Raw genomic sequence first — 12,806 nt, 5'->3', positions numbered from 1 at the left:
TCCCGCGTCCCGTCCGCCGTCCGCCGTCGCGCAGGCCCTGTCAGCGAGCCCCGCCCCGCGGCCCCGCGCGCTCCGCAGCTCGGCCCCGCCCCCTGGAGGCCCCGCCCCGGGGCTGGCCTCGTCCCCAGCCGCCCGGCGCGCTCCGCAGCCAGGCCCCGCCCCCCGGAGGCCCCGCCCCGGGGCTGGCCTCGTCCCCAGCCGCCCGGCGCGCTCCGCAGCCAGGCCCCGCCCCCCGGAGGCCCCGCCCCGAACCGGCCCCGCCCCCAGCAGCCCGAGCGCCGGGCCGGCGCGCGCTGAGGCGGGCGGTCCTGAGGCGGAGGCGGGCGGTCCCGGCCCGGGGCGACCGCTGAGGGGCTCGGCACCCGGCGGGGCGGGGCGGCGGAGGCGCGAGGGCGGGCCGGGGCCGGTTCCGCGCGCAGGGATTTTAAATGTCCCGCTCTCAGCCGGGCGCAGGAGCAGCCGGCTCGGCCGCCAGCGCGGTGTAGGGGGCAGGCGCGGATCCCGCCACCGCGCGCTCGGCCTGCCGCCGCCTCAGCGTCTCGCCGCCGCCCGCCCGCCCGCCCGCCCCGGCCGCCTGCTTGCCGCGGAGACGGCCTCGGGTAGGGCCCTGCCGCGGGCCGCGGGCCAGGACTCGGCGCTCCCGGGCCGGGCCGGGCCGGGGTGGGGGTGGGGTGAGGCCGGGTCGCCGGGTCGCGGGTCCCGAGGCGTCAGTGCGGGTGCCCCGGGCAGGGCGGCTCGCGGACGGCCCGGGGGAGGTGCTGACGGGGAGACTGAGGCAGCCCCGGCCCCGAGGGAGCCGATGGGCCCACGCGAGTTTCGGGGGGCTTCTGGCCCCCCACCCCGGGTTCGGACCGGGTCGCTGGCCGCAGGCGGCGCCGCGGGTGACAGGCCACCCGGGCCCATCGGCCATTTTCCCGGCCGGCCCGAGAGGCTCCCGCGGCCGCCGCCGCCGCCGCCGCCGCCGCCGCCCGCGCGGGCTGGGGGGAGGGGAGGGGTGCGGTGGGCCGGCGGTCCCCGTCCCCGCGGCGGCCTCGCCACGCTGCCCGCTTCGTGCCCGCAGGCCCGAGCGAGGAGCCGGAGCCCTGCGCCATGCCGCGGGAGAGGAGGGAGAGGTGAGCGGCCCGCGGGGACGGGGGAGCGCGGCGGTGGGGGAGGGGCGGGCCGAGATCGGGGTGAACGCCCCGCGCCTCTGTGCCCCCCGGGCTTGCAGGGATGCGAAGGAGCGGGGCAGCATGAAGGAGGAAGGCGGCACGGATTTCTCCGTTCGCTCCAGGAAGAGGAAGGCAAATGTGGCCGTTGTGAGTACAAAGGGGGCAGGTCGGGAGGACCCCGCACCCCATCTTACCTGGGTGCCGGACCGGCCCTGCCCGCCCATTTGTCGCCAGGGGGTCGGTGCCCGGGTCCCCTGGGCAGTCGCGGCGCTCATGATCTGATCGACTAACTTTCTTTTTCTTCTCTCTGTTGTTGTCTTGGGGCTGTTCGGTGTGTTCGGGGGTCGTCTGGGGTTAGTTTTTGCAGGATCCAGATGAGGAAATTGCCAAAATTGACAGGACTGCGCGAGGCCAGTGCGGCGGTCAGGTGGGTGCATTGGGCCTGGTGGAGGGTGGCCCGTCCCCGCGGGTCGCACTGGGGCTCTGCTCTCTCGTCCCCTGCTCAGGACACTGGTGGGTCCGTCCGTCCGTCTGCAGCCGCGGTCCATGTGGCCGAGCGCGCTTTCAGAGGGCGCTGGCCTCCGGCCACCCTGGGACTCCAGGAAGGACTCGTTCCTGGCTGGCACCGTCTGAGGTTACAGATAGGTGCAGATGCCACCCGGAAGGACCAGCGTGGACATCAGATGACTCGGTCCTGTCCTTGTGCCCACGAGGAAACTGGGAGAAGAAGAACGTTAACCCGGAGTTAACCCAGAGTCCTTGCAAACCGGGGACAGTCGGGCCCACAACCTCCTCTCTGAGGCCGGAGAACTGGGGAGGTTGCTGTGTGTTTACGAGCAACAGCTTCTCCCCCATCTACATTGATTTTTTTTTTTTTTTTTGTCATGGTGTTTTAAGGACTTTCTCCCATCCTCTTTAGGTCGGGGTTCAAACTTTTCCCCCTGTCTGGCCTTGGAAGTTCTTCCAGCCCATCCAGCAATTACCCACATTGAACACCGCCGTCCGGGGCTAGACCTGGCCTCGGTACGGGTATCAGTGGAACATTCTGTTTACTGGTTTGTGTGTCTCAACACTTTTTTATTGGCTGCTCCATTTCTCTTGCCCATCTTTATGGAGTTCCTGCCAAATTTCCTGCGTGCAGTGTGATAATCATTATGATATCAGAAGTTCCTTGCAGAAAAAGCTCGTATTATCTCTTTACCTCCAGAAATAGCTAGAGACTGCAGCTTTGGCTCTAGCAGGGGAAGCAGCCTATCTGCACACGGGCTGGCCAGGCCTTCTGAGTCTGTCGCAGATAAAGCTGAGCAGTAATAGTGATCAGCCAGCGTGCAGTGGGCGCAGCTAGATTAGCGGCAGATGGCACATCACTCAGCAGAGCAGTGAGCACCAGCCGGGGAGCTGGTCTGGGAGAGGGAAGGGCTTCAGAGTGTTCAAAATAATGGCCTGGTTGCTTGCAGTAGCGTTTCACTGCACGTAGAACCCTAGTAATAAGCACTTTGGGGGAGGATTCCCTGAATATTGAACAAGGAATCGATGGTTTCCTTCTCCGTTAGAAGAAATATTTCACTTTAGGAAAGGAAGTGAGATGGCACACCCCAAGCTCGCTCTTCTCCTTTTTCTCCCCTTAGAACCTGTAAATCAAGTAAGTTGATTTTGTGGGCATTATCAAATGAGTCCCTACTTTGTGAAATTCACGATTATTTTCCCAGCTGTGTTTTGAATAGAAATGAAATTTCCAGCTGAAGACAGAGCAGAGCCATCCACACTGACTTCTTCAGAGCTTCAGAGTAGTCCTGTTCTCCGGGACAACCCGAGCAGAGCCGCATGCCTGCGGCTGGACCGTGGAGAGTCGACGGCTGTGATACGTGAACAGCCATCGCATTTCCCGCTGGGAGGCATTTTCATGGTTGTCCGGAGATTAACAGCAATGGGTTTTTGTACATTTTGTAGAGTAGATAGCTTAAAAAAATTGTCCATTTATTTATGAAGCAGTGTCTATTATTTCTCCATGAAGATTCACGAAGCTAGAACTTGCGGTTACAACAGAACCTTTTTGCCTATTAACACGTAGAATTTTTCTCTGGAGCTGTCATGGTTCAGCCCAGTACAGCACCTGAGCTTGCTCCGTGGAGCCATCACGCCAACACTCCACGTAACTGCTTCATTAAGACCACATGGAACCTTTGATGGTTCTTATCTTGGGCCGTTCTTAATGAAAAGAATACCGTTCTATCCAAAATCTATTAAACATTTCCATTTTTTTGTTTAGTTTATTTTGCATGAAACCCGACCTTTCTGTGGAAGCAGAATCCTAGACTATTATTAGTTACTTCTCAGAAAAGTCAGACTGACCGTGATTCCTCTGAAGCTTGGTATACACTCAAGTTAAGGAACATAGACCTAATTATCTGCCTCATCCACTGGTTCCTAAAAAGACCAACTTTGGAAACCATTAGTCTACTTGTGGTTCAACCTACTTTGTCTATGCAATGCTGACTTGGAACTGCCGCCAAGCAGTGTATCTCCAAAGGCCTGCTCTCACAGGTGCCAGCCACCTGGCCGTACAGGGTAGCTCCCGCTTTGTGCCTTCAAAACCAGAATTCATTCTTCCTGAATGAAGAGCAACTCAGAGCAGTTGTAATATGACCCTTTTTGAGTCAAGAAAATGCTACCAGCTCATGATACTAGAACCGAAAGGAAGTTGCCTTCCTCGCACAGCTGTTGACAGAAGTGTCATGGATAATTTGCATGCCCGATTCTTTGTACATCTGGTAGAGAAGAGCTTTGTCTGGCTTTGCTCTTCTTGCTCACTGGAAGGGCTTGGGCTTCCTCCAAAGGTGGCCAGTGCTCTGCGGTAGCCACCACGTGCCACGTCTTCCAGGCAGCACTCAGAGCCCGCGTTTCCGTGTTCTTCTGTAGTCATCCCGGTTGTCTGTTGTTCTCTGGTCAACGTGAGTGGTCTCCCTGCTTTAAAGAAACAACATGCCAGGGATCTCAGGCTTTCACAGGGCTTCCATGCTAGCAGGACTGTTGCCTGCCTGATATCTTCAACAAGTCACTATTTTATAACTTTAAAAATCAAAAATAGTTTTCTTTTTAGAGTCGGACGATGAACAGAATAGTTTTTAAAAAGAGGATTTTCCAAATGGCACAATGACCTTAGTCTTTTCCAAATAATTGAAAATTGAGTAAGTATCTGAAATCTCGAAAGAAAAGCATATTTTTTGGTTTTTAATGATAGTTCATGCTTTTACCAGATAGTCGAGTGTTACTCTGTGCAAGGCTCTGAGGATTTGAAGGTCTTTGGGAGTATCTAGGCCCTTTTTCCACGGACTTCTTAGTGTGACCTGTGACGGCTTGATTTGGTTTTACCTCGGCAGAAGTTCTTTTTGTTTTGTTTTGAGTAAAGGAAAACAAAAGTTCTCTACTGTTTAATGTATTTGGCTGGTCCTACAACCAAAAGAAGATGTCACATTTGATGAGTTTTTGTTTTAAACTGAGGGGACTTTAATAAAGATGGCAGCTAGTTTACATCTTTGCTCCTTTAGACTTGTGAACGTGTAGCGCTGTGTAAATGTTTTTATTAGAAATTCTATGTTTTATTTTTAAGAAATTTTAGTAGATTAGTTGTTAAAAAACAAATCTTTGGTTTGTGACTAAATAATCCCACAGTGTATCTTTTTTTAAGCACTTGCAGATGTCAACCATGCTGCAAGTGGATTTGTACTTTCTTTCGAAATGCAAAAGCTGTTTGCATTTTATCTTTCTTCTCTTGTGTCCATTTTGCCACTAAAGCACCTCATGTGAGGATGAGGATGTGGAAGATAAAATGCTACTGATTTCCTAGTTTTCTTGCATATTTCCTACATGGACTCCTTGGCTAGTGACAGAAGTAACATGGAAGCTTGGAGTCATTGCTGCAGCTTTCCCTTGTCCGTGCCGTCTTCGTCTTAACTGAGGCCGGAATATGTAGGCCTGGAGGTTACTCTCCGGTGTGAATGTATTTTTGTGAAGTTCTGGCTAATCTACAGATCAGTGAATGTAAAGATAGCTGGTTCACATCAAGCATTTTTAAATGTGCTTTTCATTTACAGCCTTGGGACAGCAACACAGTCTGTGCAAACCCCTGCTCCTTGATCCCCACACCTGACAAAGAGGAGGATGAGCCAGTGTACCCGAATTCTGCATGCAAGCCTCAGAGTTTCACACCGTCCAGAGCTTCACCGCTGCCTATACTGAAGTAAGCGTTGGCCCTGCCTCGCGGCTTCCAGCTCTCTTACCCAACGTTCCCCCTTAGCCCTCCTTAGTAGGGACTCATATCAACCTGAGGGGGGGTTGGGTTTTTTGTTTTTGTTTTTCTAGCTGGGCAAATAGAGAGGAAGTTTGGAGAATCATGTTAAACAAGGAAAAGACGTACTTAAGAGATCAGCACTTTATGCAGCGACACCCTCTTCTGCAGCCTAGAATGCGCGCAATTCTTCTGGATTGGTTGATGGAGGTGAGCTTGTTTTCCCCATCACTGGGAGCGTTGACCATTTCTAGATTTTCCTGTGCATTATGAACTCTCTGCGTGTTTTGTTCTATTGATACAGTCTGTATCTCTGAAGCTCTATGGTATATTTACTGCCGTGATTTTTTTTTTTTTTTTTTTTTGAGACAGAGTCTCACTCTGTTGCCCAGGCTAGAGTGCCGTGGCGTCGGCCTAGCTCACGGCAACCTCAAACTCCTGGGCTCAAGCGATCCTCCGGCCCCAGCCTCCTGAGTAGCTGGGACTACAGGCATGCGCCACCATGCCTGGCTTTTTCTATATATATATATTTTTAGTTGTCCAGATCATTTTTTCTTATTTTTTAGTAGACATGGGGTCTCGCTCTTCCTGAGGCTGGTCTCGAACTCCTGAGCTCAAGCAATCCTCCCGCCTCGGCCTCCCAGAGTGCTAGGATTACAGGCGTGAGCCACCACACCCGGCCTGCCGTGATCTTTTGACTTTTTTGCTTGCATTCTTAAAGGAGTTTTTTTCCCCACAAATTTACTTTCATTTGTTTACTTTTCATTAGTTTAAATCCTTGGGAGAGTACACCATCACACAGATTCTGTCTCCAGTGGCCTCAGCAGGAAGGTTGCCCTGGAAGTTGGCACGAACTGTGCCACTGTTTCTGTGGGCCCTGGTCACCTTTCCCCACATCACGCTGGTTTTACCGCCAGGAGTCACAGTGCTGTTCTTTGCTTTGTATATATAAGCACATTTCTTGCCCAAATAGAATTCAGTTTCGTCTCAGGCATAAACACCTTCGACTTTAAGAGAAGCTGCGTGGTTCTGGAGACCCAGCGTATACCGGCAAAAATGGACCTTGGACCACAACCTTCCAGGCATATTTGCCTTTTAGAAGTCCTATTCCCTGCAGGCCTCACAGGCTCCAAGGTGGCAGAAAGAGAAAAGCAAACTTAAAAGGACTTCTAAAATCTCTATTCCCCTTAGGGGTTTTAAAATTGGCATCTAATTTTTCCATCAAAGTTTAAATAGTCGCAAAGGTTGTATTTTCTAGTGAATTGTAACTTTGAGCTTTGTTCATTGAATTGCTTTTATATGTATCCACTGGGATGCAAATATCAGCTATTTGATAGCCACTATCATAAATTATAAAAATATATGAAGAAGCTTACTTTTAACAGTCAGATCTTACATTGTTCCTTTTTAACTCTTGGAATCCATTTTCCTTTTCTCACAGAATGTTATCCTAACAAAATATATTGATCCACACTGTCATACTTTTCTGTAGCAATTGATCGAAAGAGCACGTGTTAAAGGTTTTGATAGATGATTGTTAAACTTAAAAAGTGAAATTGTATCAGCATATCTCTGACTGGGAGGTACTGCAGGTGACCTACAGTTCCTCTATTGAGGGACTGGCTTCCTAGACAACCTCGTAAGACTTGGGTTGGTGAGAAGTGGTCTTTTTTTCAGTGAAGTGGAAGAACTTTTCACGCAGATCCATTTTATAAAAAACCACATGTAGAAGCTGAGTGTCCAACTATGGCGGGTCCCCCTTATTCTCGGGGGATACATCCAAGATCCCAGTGGATGTCCGAAGCCACAGATAGTACCAAACCCTGTACATACTGTGTTTTTTCCTATACTTTGACGGTTTTACTTACAGAAAGCACTTTATGGCTTCTCTTTGGTGTGTCAGAATTGCCGGAGTCACAACTCTTGTGCTTTGGGGCCATTACTCAGTAAAATAAGTGTCATTCAAACACAAATCCTGCAATACCGCAACAATCCATCTGATGACCAAGATAGCTGCTAAATGACGAAGGGTCAGATAGCTTATACCAGCAGTCGCCGACCTTTTTGGCACGGGGATCGGTTTCGTGGAAGACAATTTTTCCTCAGAGATGGGGTGGGGGTGGATGGTTTCGGAATGATTCAAGGGCATTGCATTTATTGTGCAGTCAGACCTCTCTGCTAGCGATAATCTGTATTTGCAGCCGCTCCCCAGTGCTGGCATCACCGCCTCAGCTCCACCCTCGGATCACCAGGCATCAGACTCTCAGAAGGAGGCAGCCGGATCCCTAGAACGTGCGGTTTACAGCAGGGTTCGTGCTCCTGTGAGATCCGATGCCGCGGCTGATCTGGCGGGAGGTGGAGCTTCTGCGGTGACGTGAGCCATGGGCTGTAAATACAGAGGGAGCTTCTCTTGCCCGCCGTCCACCTCCTGCTGTGTGGCCTAGTTCCTAACAGGCCACTGACCGGTACTGGTCCAAGGCCCAGGTACCCCAGGCTCATACGCTGGACAAAGGGAGGATTCAGGTTCCAGGCAGGTGGGAGCAGGACGGGCCAGAATGCCACACGATTTAAAACTTTTCCATTTTTTGTTTCTGCAGTTTGCGTTTAATACGTTGAGACTGCAGGTGACTGAAACCTCGGAAACTAAACGGCAGGTGGGGGGTGCTGTGTTTGCTAGAAACGAACACGCCCCTGGCGAAAGCCAGCACTCCCGGGGTCACGCGTGCCTCAGTTGTGCTAGTCCTAGAGTCAGATTCCCTGTTGCCACCTACTCCAGCGTGCCCTCGTCAGACAGGTCACCCTGCCTCTGCGTCTTGGTGTCCTCATCTGTGACATTTTCTAGCGATACTTTCCTTGAAGAGTTTATGCAGATTAGAAATGGTGTGCACGAAATTTTTATCATTCTTAATTTGTGTTTCTTCATTGGTCCCTGAAGATGGCAACATTTTCCGGACTGAATTCTTTGGCAGGCCTGCTTTTAAAGTGTAGGCCTTGCAGTTGCCCCCCACCCGCGGTAGTTTCTTGAAGTGTTAGGCGTAAAACGTTTTAATCTCTTAGGCTTCAGCTCATTCTTATAAAAAATGTTACGGCTGAGAAGTTCTAATGTAATTGATACCATTATACTTCGAAGGTCTGTTTTGAAAAATAGCTATATCTGGCTCAACCTGGACTTTAGAAATAGTCTTTGGTAATTGGTAGAACGTTCTAGCAGTATTCTGTTGTTTCTCTGCTCTTTTTATACATAGTAACCCCATAAAGTGCACCTACGCGAGATGTCCATTTTGGGAATGGCAGTGTTGTTGTGATAGTTTACATGCATGATCAGACATAGGGTGGTAGTAAAGAATTGAGATCTAATATTTTCTTGCTCCTTTTCAACCCCAACGCACACAGTATTTTACCAGATCCTCCTAATTTTTTAGTTTGAGATATCTGAATAAATGGGTTTGTCCAAGTTGTAGCTTAAACCAGAACCTAAGTCTCTGGGTCTTCTGTTTAAAAGAAAAGCTGTTGTCTCATGTGATTCACAGTGTTTTGGGCATGTTGTAATCTTTAAATAAACGTGGTCCAGCTCATAAACTCTCTTAACTGGTATGGCCTGGTTGTGACAATGCTAGGTCTTTCCTCAAGTCCAGGGAAATTGATAAAGGGGGGAGCAGCATTCTCTGAGGAAATTCATAATTCATGTGATAGTTTGTTTGGGGGTTTTCTTTTTAAATGAAAATGCTGCTTTGAGCAGGCGGTAAACATATCTCCCTTCCCTGGCCTGGGAACATTTGTTCTTACTACTCTACAGATCGCAGAGCACTTAATCCTTATACCTAAGTGCCAGTTTTTCATTGTGCATGCACTTACAGTTTTTTTTTCACTGAAGTAACTGTTCTAAAACTTACTAAATATTTTTTCAGGTGTGCGAAGTCTATAAACTTCACAGGGAGACATTTTACTTGGCACAGGATTTCTTTGATCGGTACATGGCAACACAAGAAAACGTTGTAAAAACACTTTTACAGCTTATTGGGATTTCATCTTTATTTATTGCTGCCAAACTTGAGGTAAATAATTTTCAAATACTTGTTGTACAATGTGTGGTGTTTCTTGAGCTCCACTGAGATTAGCGGCGGAGGTCAACCGATTGTCTGTAATGCATATCCTACAGTTTTCTAATCTGAGGCCTTCTGAAGCTAAGACGTGCACAAAAGGCTGGAAACTGACCAGGAAGAGAGAGGAGTTGTGAGTGTGTAGAACATGTAGGTTAATGTAGTTACATTGAACTTTGAACTCAGAAGATTAAGAATTTGGTGTGATTATAGAAGGGTGTATGGGCCCAACTTTCAAACACGTTGTTAAAGGTACTGAAAAGATGAAAATTTCGAAAGTGCTCACAACGTGTAAAAGTTCTATCCATGCATTTATTTAGTAGGGCTAGGGGTTTCATTTCTCTTGCAGCTAACACGTCTGCAACCATTGGAGTGACTCCTGTATTAATCCCATCAGTGTGCCCCTCTCCTTCCATGCCAGCGTGCTAAAAAGAATAGTTTTGGATGTATATTGTACAGTGAACCATTAGAAATTGGCTTTGTGCTAGTAGTATCTTCCTTTTATTTCCTTCTAGGAAATCTATCCTCCCAAGTTGCACCAGTTTGCTTATGTTACAGATGGGGCTTGTTCAGGAGATGAAATTCTCACCATGGAATTAATGATCATGAAGGTAGGTCACAAATTAGTTTTTCAGTCATTTTTTAAATGCACACATAACATCTTTTCCACATGAAGTATGAGCGCTTCTAATAGGTGCTCTGCGGCTGGACACATTGTGGCCTGGAACGTGGCTGCGTTTGAACTTACTTCCTCGGGCATTGGTCTCTTTTCTCTGTTCCCCTTTAGGCTCTTAAGTGGCGTTTAAGTCCGCTGACCATCGTGTCCTGGCTGAACGTGTACATGCAGGTCGCGTATCTGAGTGACGTGCATGAAGTGCTGCTGCCGCAGTATCCCCAGCAGATCTTCGTGCAGATCGCAGAGGTGAGCGCTCGATCCCTGGGGGTCTGCCCGCCCCGCCCCGCAGCTGGAGTGGGGACGTGGAGGGCACATGTTGGCGTCAGTCTCAGTCTCTGTTCTGCTCCGTAGCTTTTGGATCTCTGCGTCCTGGATGTCGACTGCTTAGAGTTTTCTTGCGGTGTGCTTGCTGCTTCCGCCTTGTATCACTTCTCTTCCTCTGAACTGATGCAGAAGGTTTCAGGTACGTGGCTTTCCAGCGAGTGCACAGACAGGGTGTGTGACACTCACAGACAAATCACCGGCCTCAGACCGAGCCACGTGTCCTTCCGTCGTCGCAGGGTATCAGTGGTGCGACATAGAGAGCTGTGTCAAGTGGATGGTCCCGTTTGCCATGGTCATAAGGGAGACGGGGAGCTCAAAACTGAAGCACTTCAGGGGGGTTCCTGCTGACGACGCCCACAACATCCAGACCCACAGGGACAGCTTGGACTTGCTGGTCAGTGCCACTCCCGCTGCCAGTCCCTCCTGCCCAGAGGGGGCCTCAAAACTGCTGGAGGAGCCTATTCACTTTCCTTCAGGCAGGCTCCAGATTTCCTAGAAAAATTCCAATTCTTTTAATTCCTGGAAAAAGGAAAATTCTGGTCAGTAGATACTGTGTCTCGGTGTCATGTGGACCAGAGACTTTTAGGTCGTTCTTTGCTACCTTCGTCCTCTCGCCTCCACAGAAAAAGCATGCGGTAGGTGAAGCCCAAGGATAGTTCTCCGCTTTGACATTCCCCCTTTGTTCTCACCAACAGGACAAAGCCCAAGCAAAGAAAGCCATATTGTCCGAACAGAACAGGATTTCTCCTCTCCCCACCGGGGTCCTCACCCCCCCACCCAGCAGTGAGAAGCAGAGCGGTGGGCAGGGGACCGCGTGACACACCAGCGTCCTCCACCAAAGACAGTCGCGCACAAGTGCCTGCTCCGAGTTCTCCTCGTCCGCTGCAGCGGAGGCGTGCGTTAGCTTTTACAGGTGTTTAAGTGGAAGAGCGCATCTCTTCCCCAGCAGAAGTATTTCTGTGGATGGCATTGGACAGGGAGAAGTGTTTTTTATTGAATGCTTAGATTTTTTAATAAGTGGGTCAAGTACACCAGCCACCTCCAGAACACCAATGAGTGCTCCAGATGCTGCTAAGGAGGGTGATACTTGACTTGATTGACTGTTCACACAAACAACAAAGGCTTGAAGTGAGGAGCGCGCCGCTGCTCTCCCTCAGGTGTTCTGGCTCGCGTGGTGCTAAGTGAAACAGGTGGTGGTGAGCATCATGGTGCAGAGCCCACCGCCAGCCCGCGGGGCCTGCCCTCGCCACACTATCAGTGACAACGTACAACGCCTTTTATGAACTGTCGTAAGTGCTGCTATGTCTGTCCGTTTTTAATAAAGATAATACTGTCTGTGAGACAGCTGGTTTTACGAGCTATGCCTGGTAACTTAAGTTAGAAGTCAGCCTTCAGGGTGGCTGTGTCAAGTTCTCTGTTTTGACTTCATGCTTCTTGACGCTCAAGTCTTTTCAGGCAAATACATTTAAAAGAAAACTTCTGAAGTGAGCTTGTGTGCCTCCAAGGCCCCCGGAACCGGCAATGGGGATTTGATTGGCAGTCCTCCCACGACACCCTGCCTGCGTGGCCGTTGATGGCAGTAGTGAGATCACTGCCACGTCTGAGAGGACACTTACATATAATTTCTTCCCGAGGACTGTCAAAGGTCATAAAGAATCTATAATTAGTGTTATTTAATATTCTTTTCACCCTTAGCCAAATCTTAAAGAATAAATGAATTTTTGTTTGGAGAACTCGTTAACATGGTAGCCTAAAACTATGCTTTTAAGAAGAAAATGCAAAGTAAAATTCTATGTAGCTCAAGGGCATGATGTCATTACCCAGTCTGTTCCCTGACCATTGATGGAATCACCAAGTGCCTTTGCCGATGGTCACCGTCCACTCGAAGGCCTGATGCGCACGGCGCGCGTCACGTTCTGTTGAGCGTTGGTACTGCGGAGTCTGACGTTTGTCTTTCTACCGATGCTTCGGCGTGTGTGGGGCGCACACCAGGGAGGGTGAATGAACGAATAAATACCACTTATTTTCAGCTTGGTGTCTCCTCTCATTTCGTAAAAATCTGCTTGAAGTAAAAAGGAAAACAGCCACTTTAAATCTGTACCACGTTTGTGTGAGTTGGAGAGAGACCCGACCTTCTGACATCGATGTAGTCGTCAGGCGGGTTTCACGACAACATCCTAATAGATGCGTTGTGAAGTCGCAGGGAACGGTCCTCAGTCAAGCGATGCACCTCCCAGCCCGTGATCTCCTCGTCTCAGGCAGAGATG

The 12,806-nt window shown here is 50.0% G+C and overlaps 1 protein-coding gene and 1 pseudogene across 1 annotated transcript; one reads left to right on the top strand and one right to left on the bottom strand.

Annotated features, from left to right (window-relative positions):
- The first annotated feature begins 573 nt into the window (after positions 1-573).
- Positions 574-11,875, top strand: CCNE1 (cyclin E1). Its single transcript, XM_012647022.1, has 12 exons — positions 574-599; positions 1,061-1,112; positions 1,211-1,298; positions 1,510-1,578; positions 5,246-5,391; positions 5,514-5,649; positions 9,348-9,494; positions 10,055-10,150; positions 10,327-10,461; positions 10,567-10,678; positions 10,776-10,933; positions 11,235-11,875. Exons 2-12 carry the CDS (start codon positions 1,090-1,092, stop codon positions 11,355-11,357), a joined length of 1,233 nt encoding a protein of 410 aa, XP_012502476.1. The 5' UTR covers positions 574-599; positions 1,061-1,089; the 3' UTR covers positions 11,358-11,875.
- On the bottom strand, positions 6,205-6,525 carry LOC105812533 (annotated as a pseudogene).
- Positions 11,876-12,806: the final 931 nt, after the last annotated feature.

The sequence above is a fragment of the Propithecus coquereli genome, unplaced genomic scaffold (assembly GCF_000956105.1).
Source record: "Propithecus coquereli isolate 6110/MARCELLA unplaced genomic scaffold, Pcoq_1.0 Scaffold254, whole genome shotgun sequence".
Taxonomy (NCBI): Eukaryota; Metazoa; Chordata; class Mammalia; order Primates; family Indriidae; genus Propithecus; species Propithecus coquereli.
Note: the sequence above shows the minus strand (reverse complement) of the source record. Positions and strands in the feature narration are given on the sequence as shown.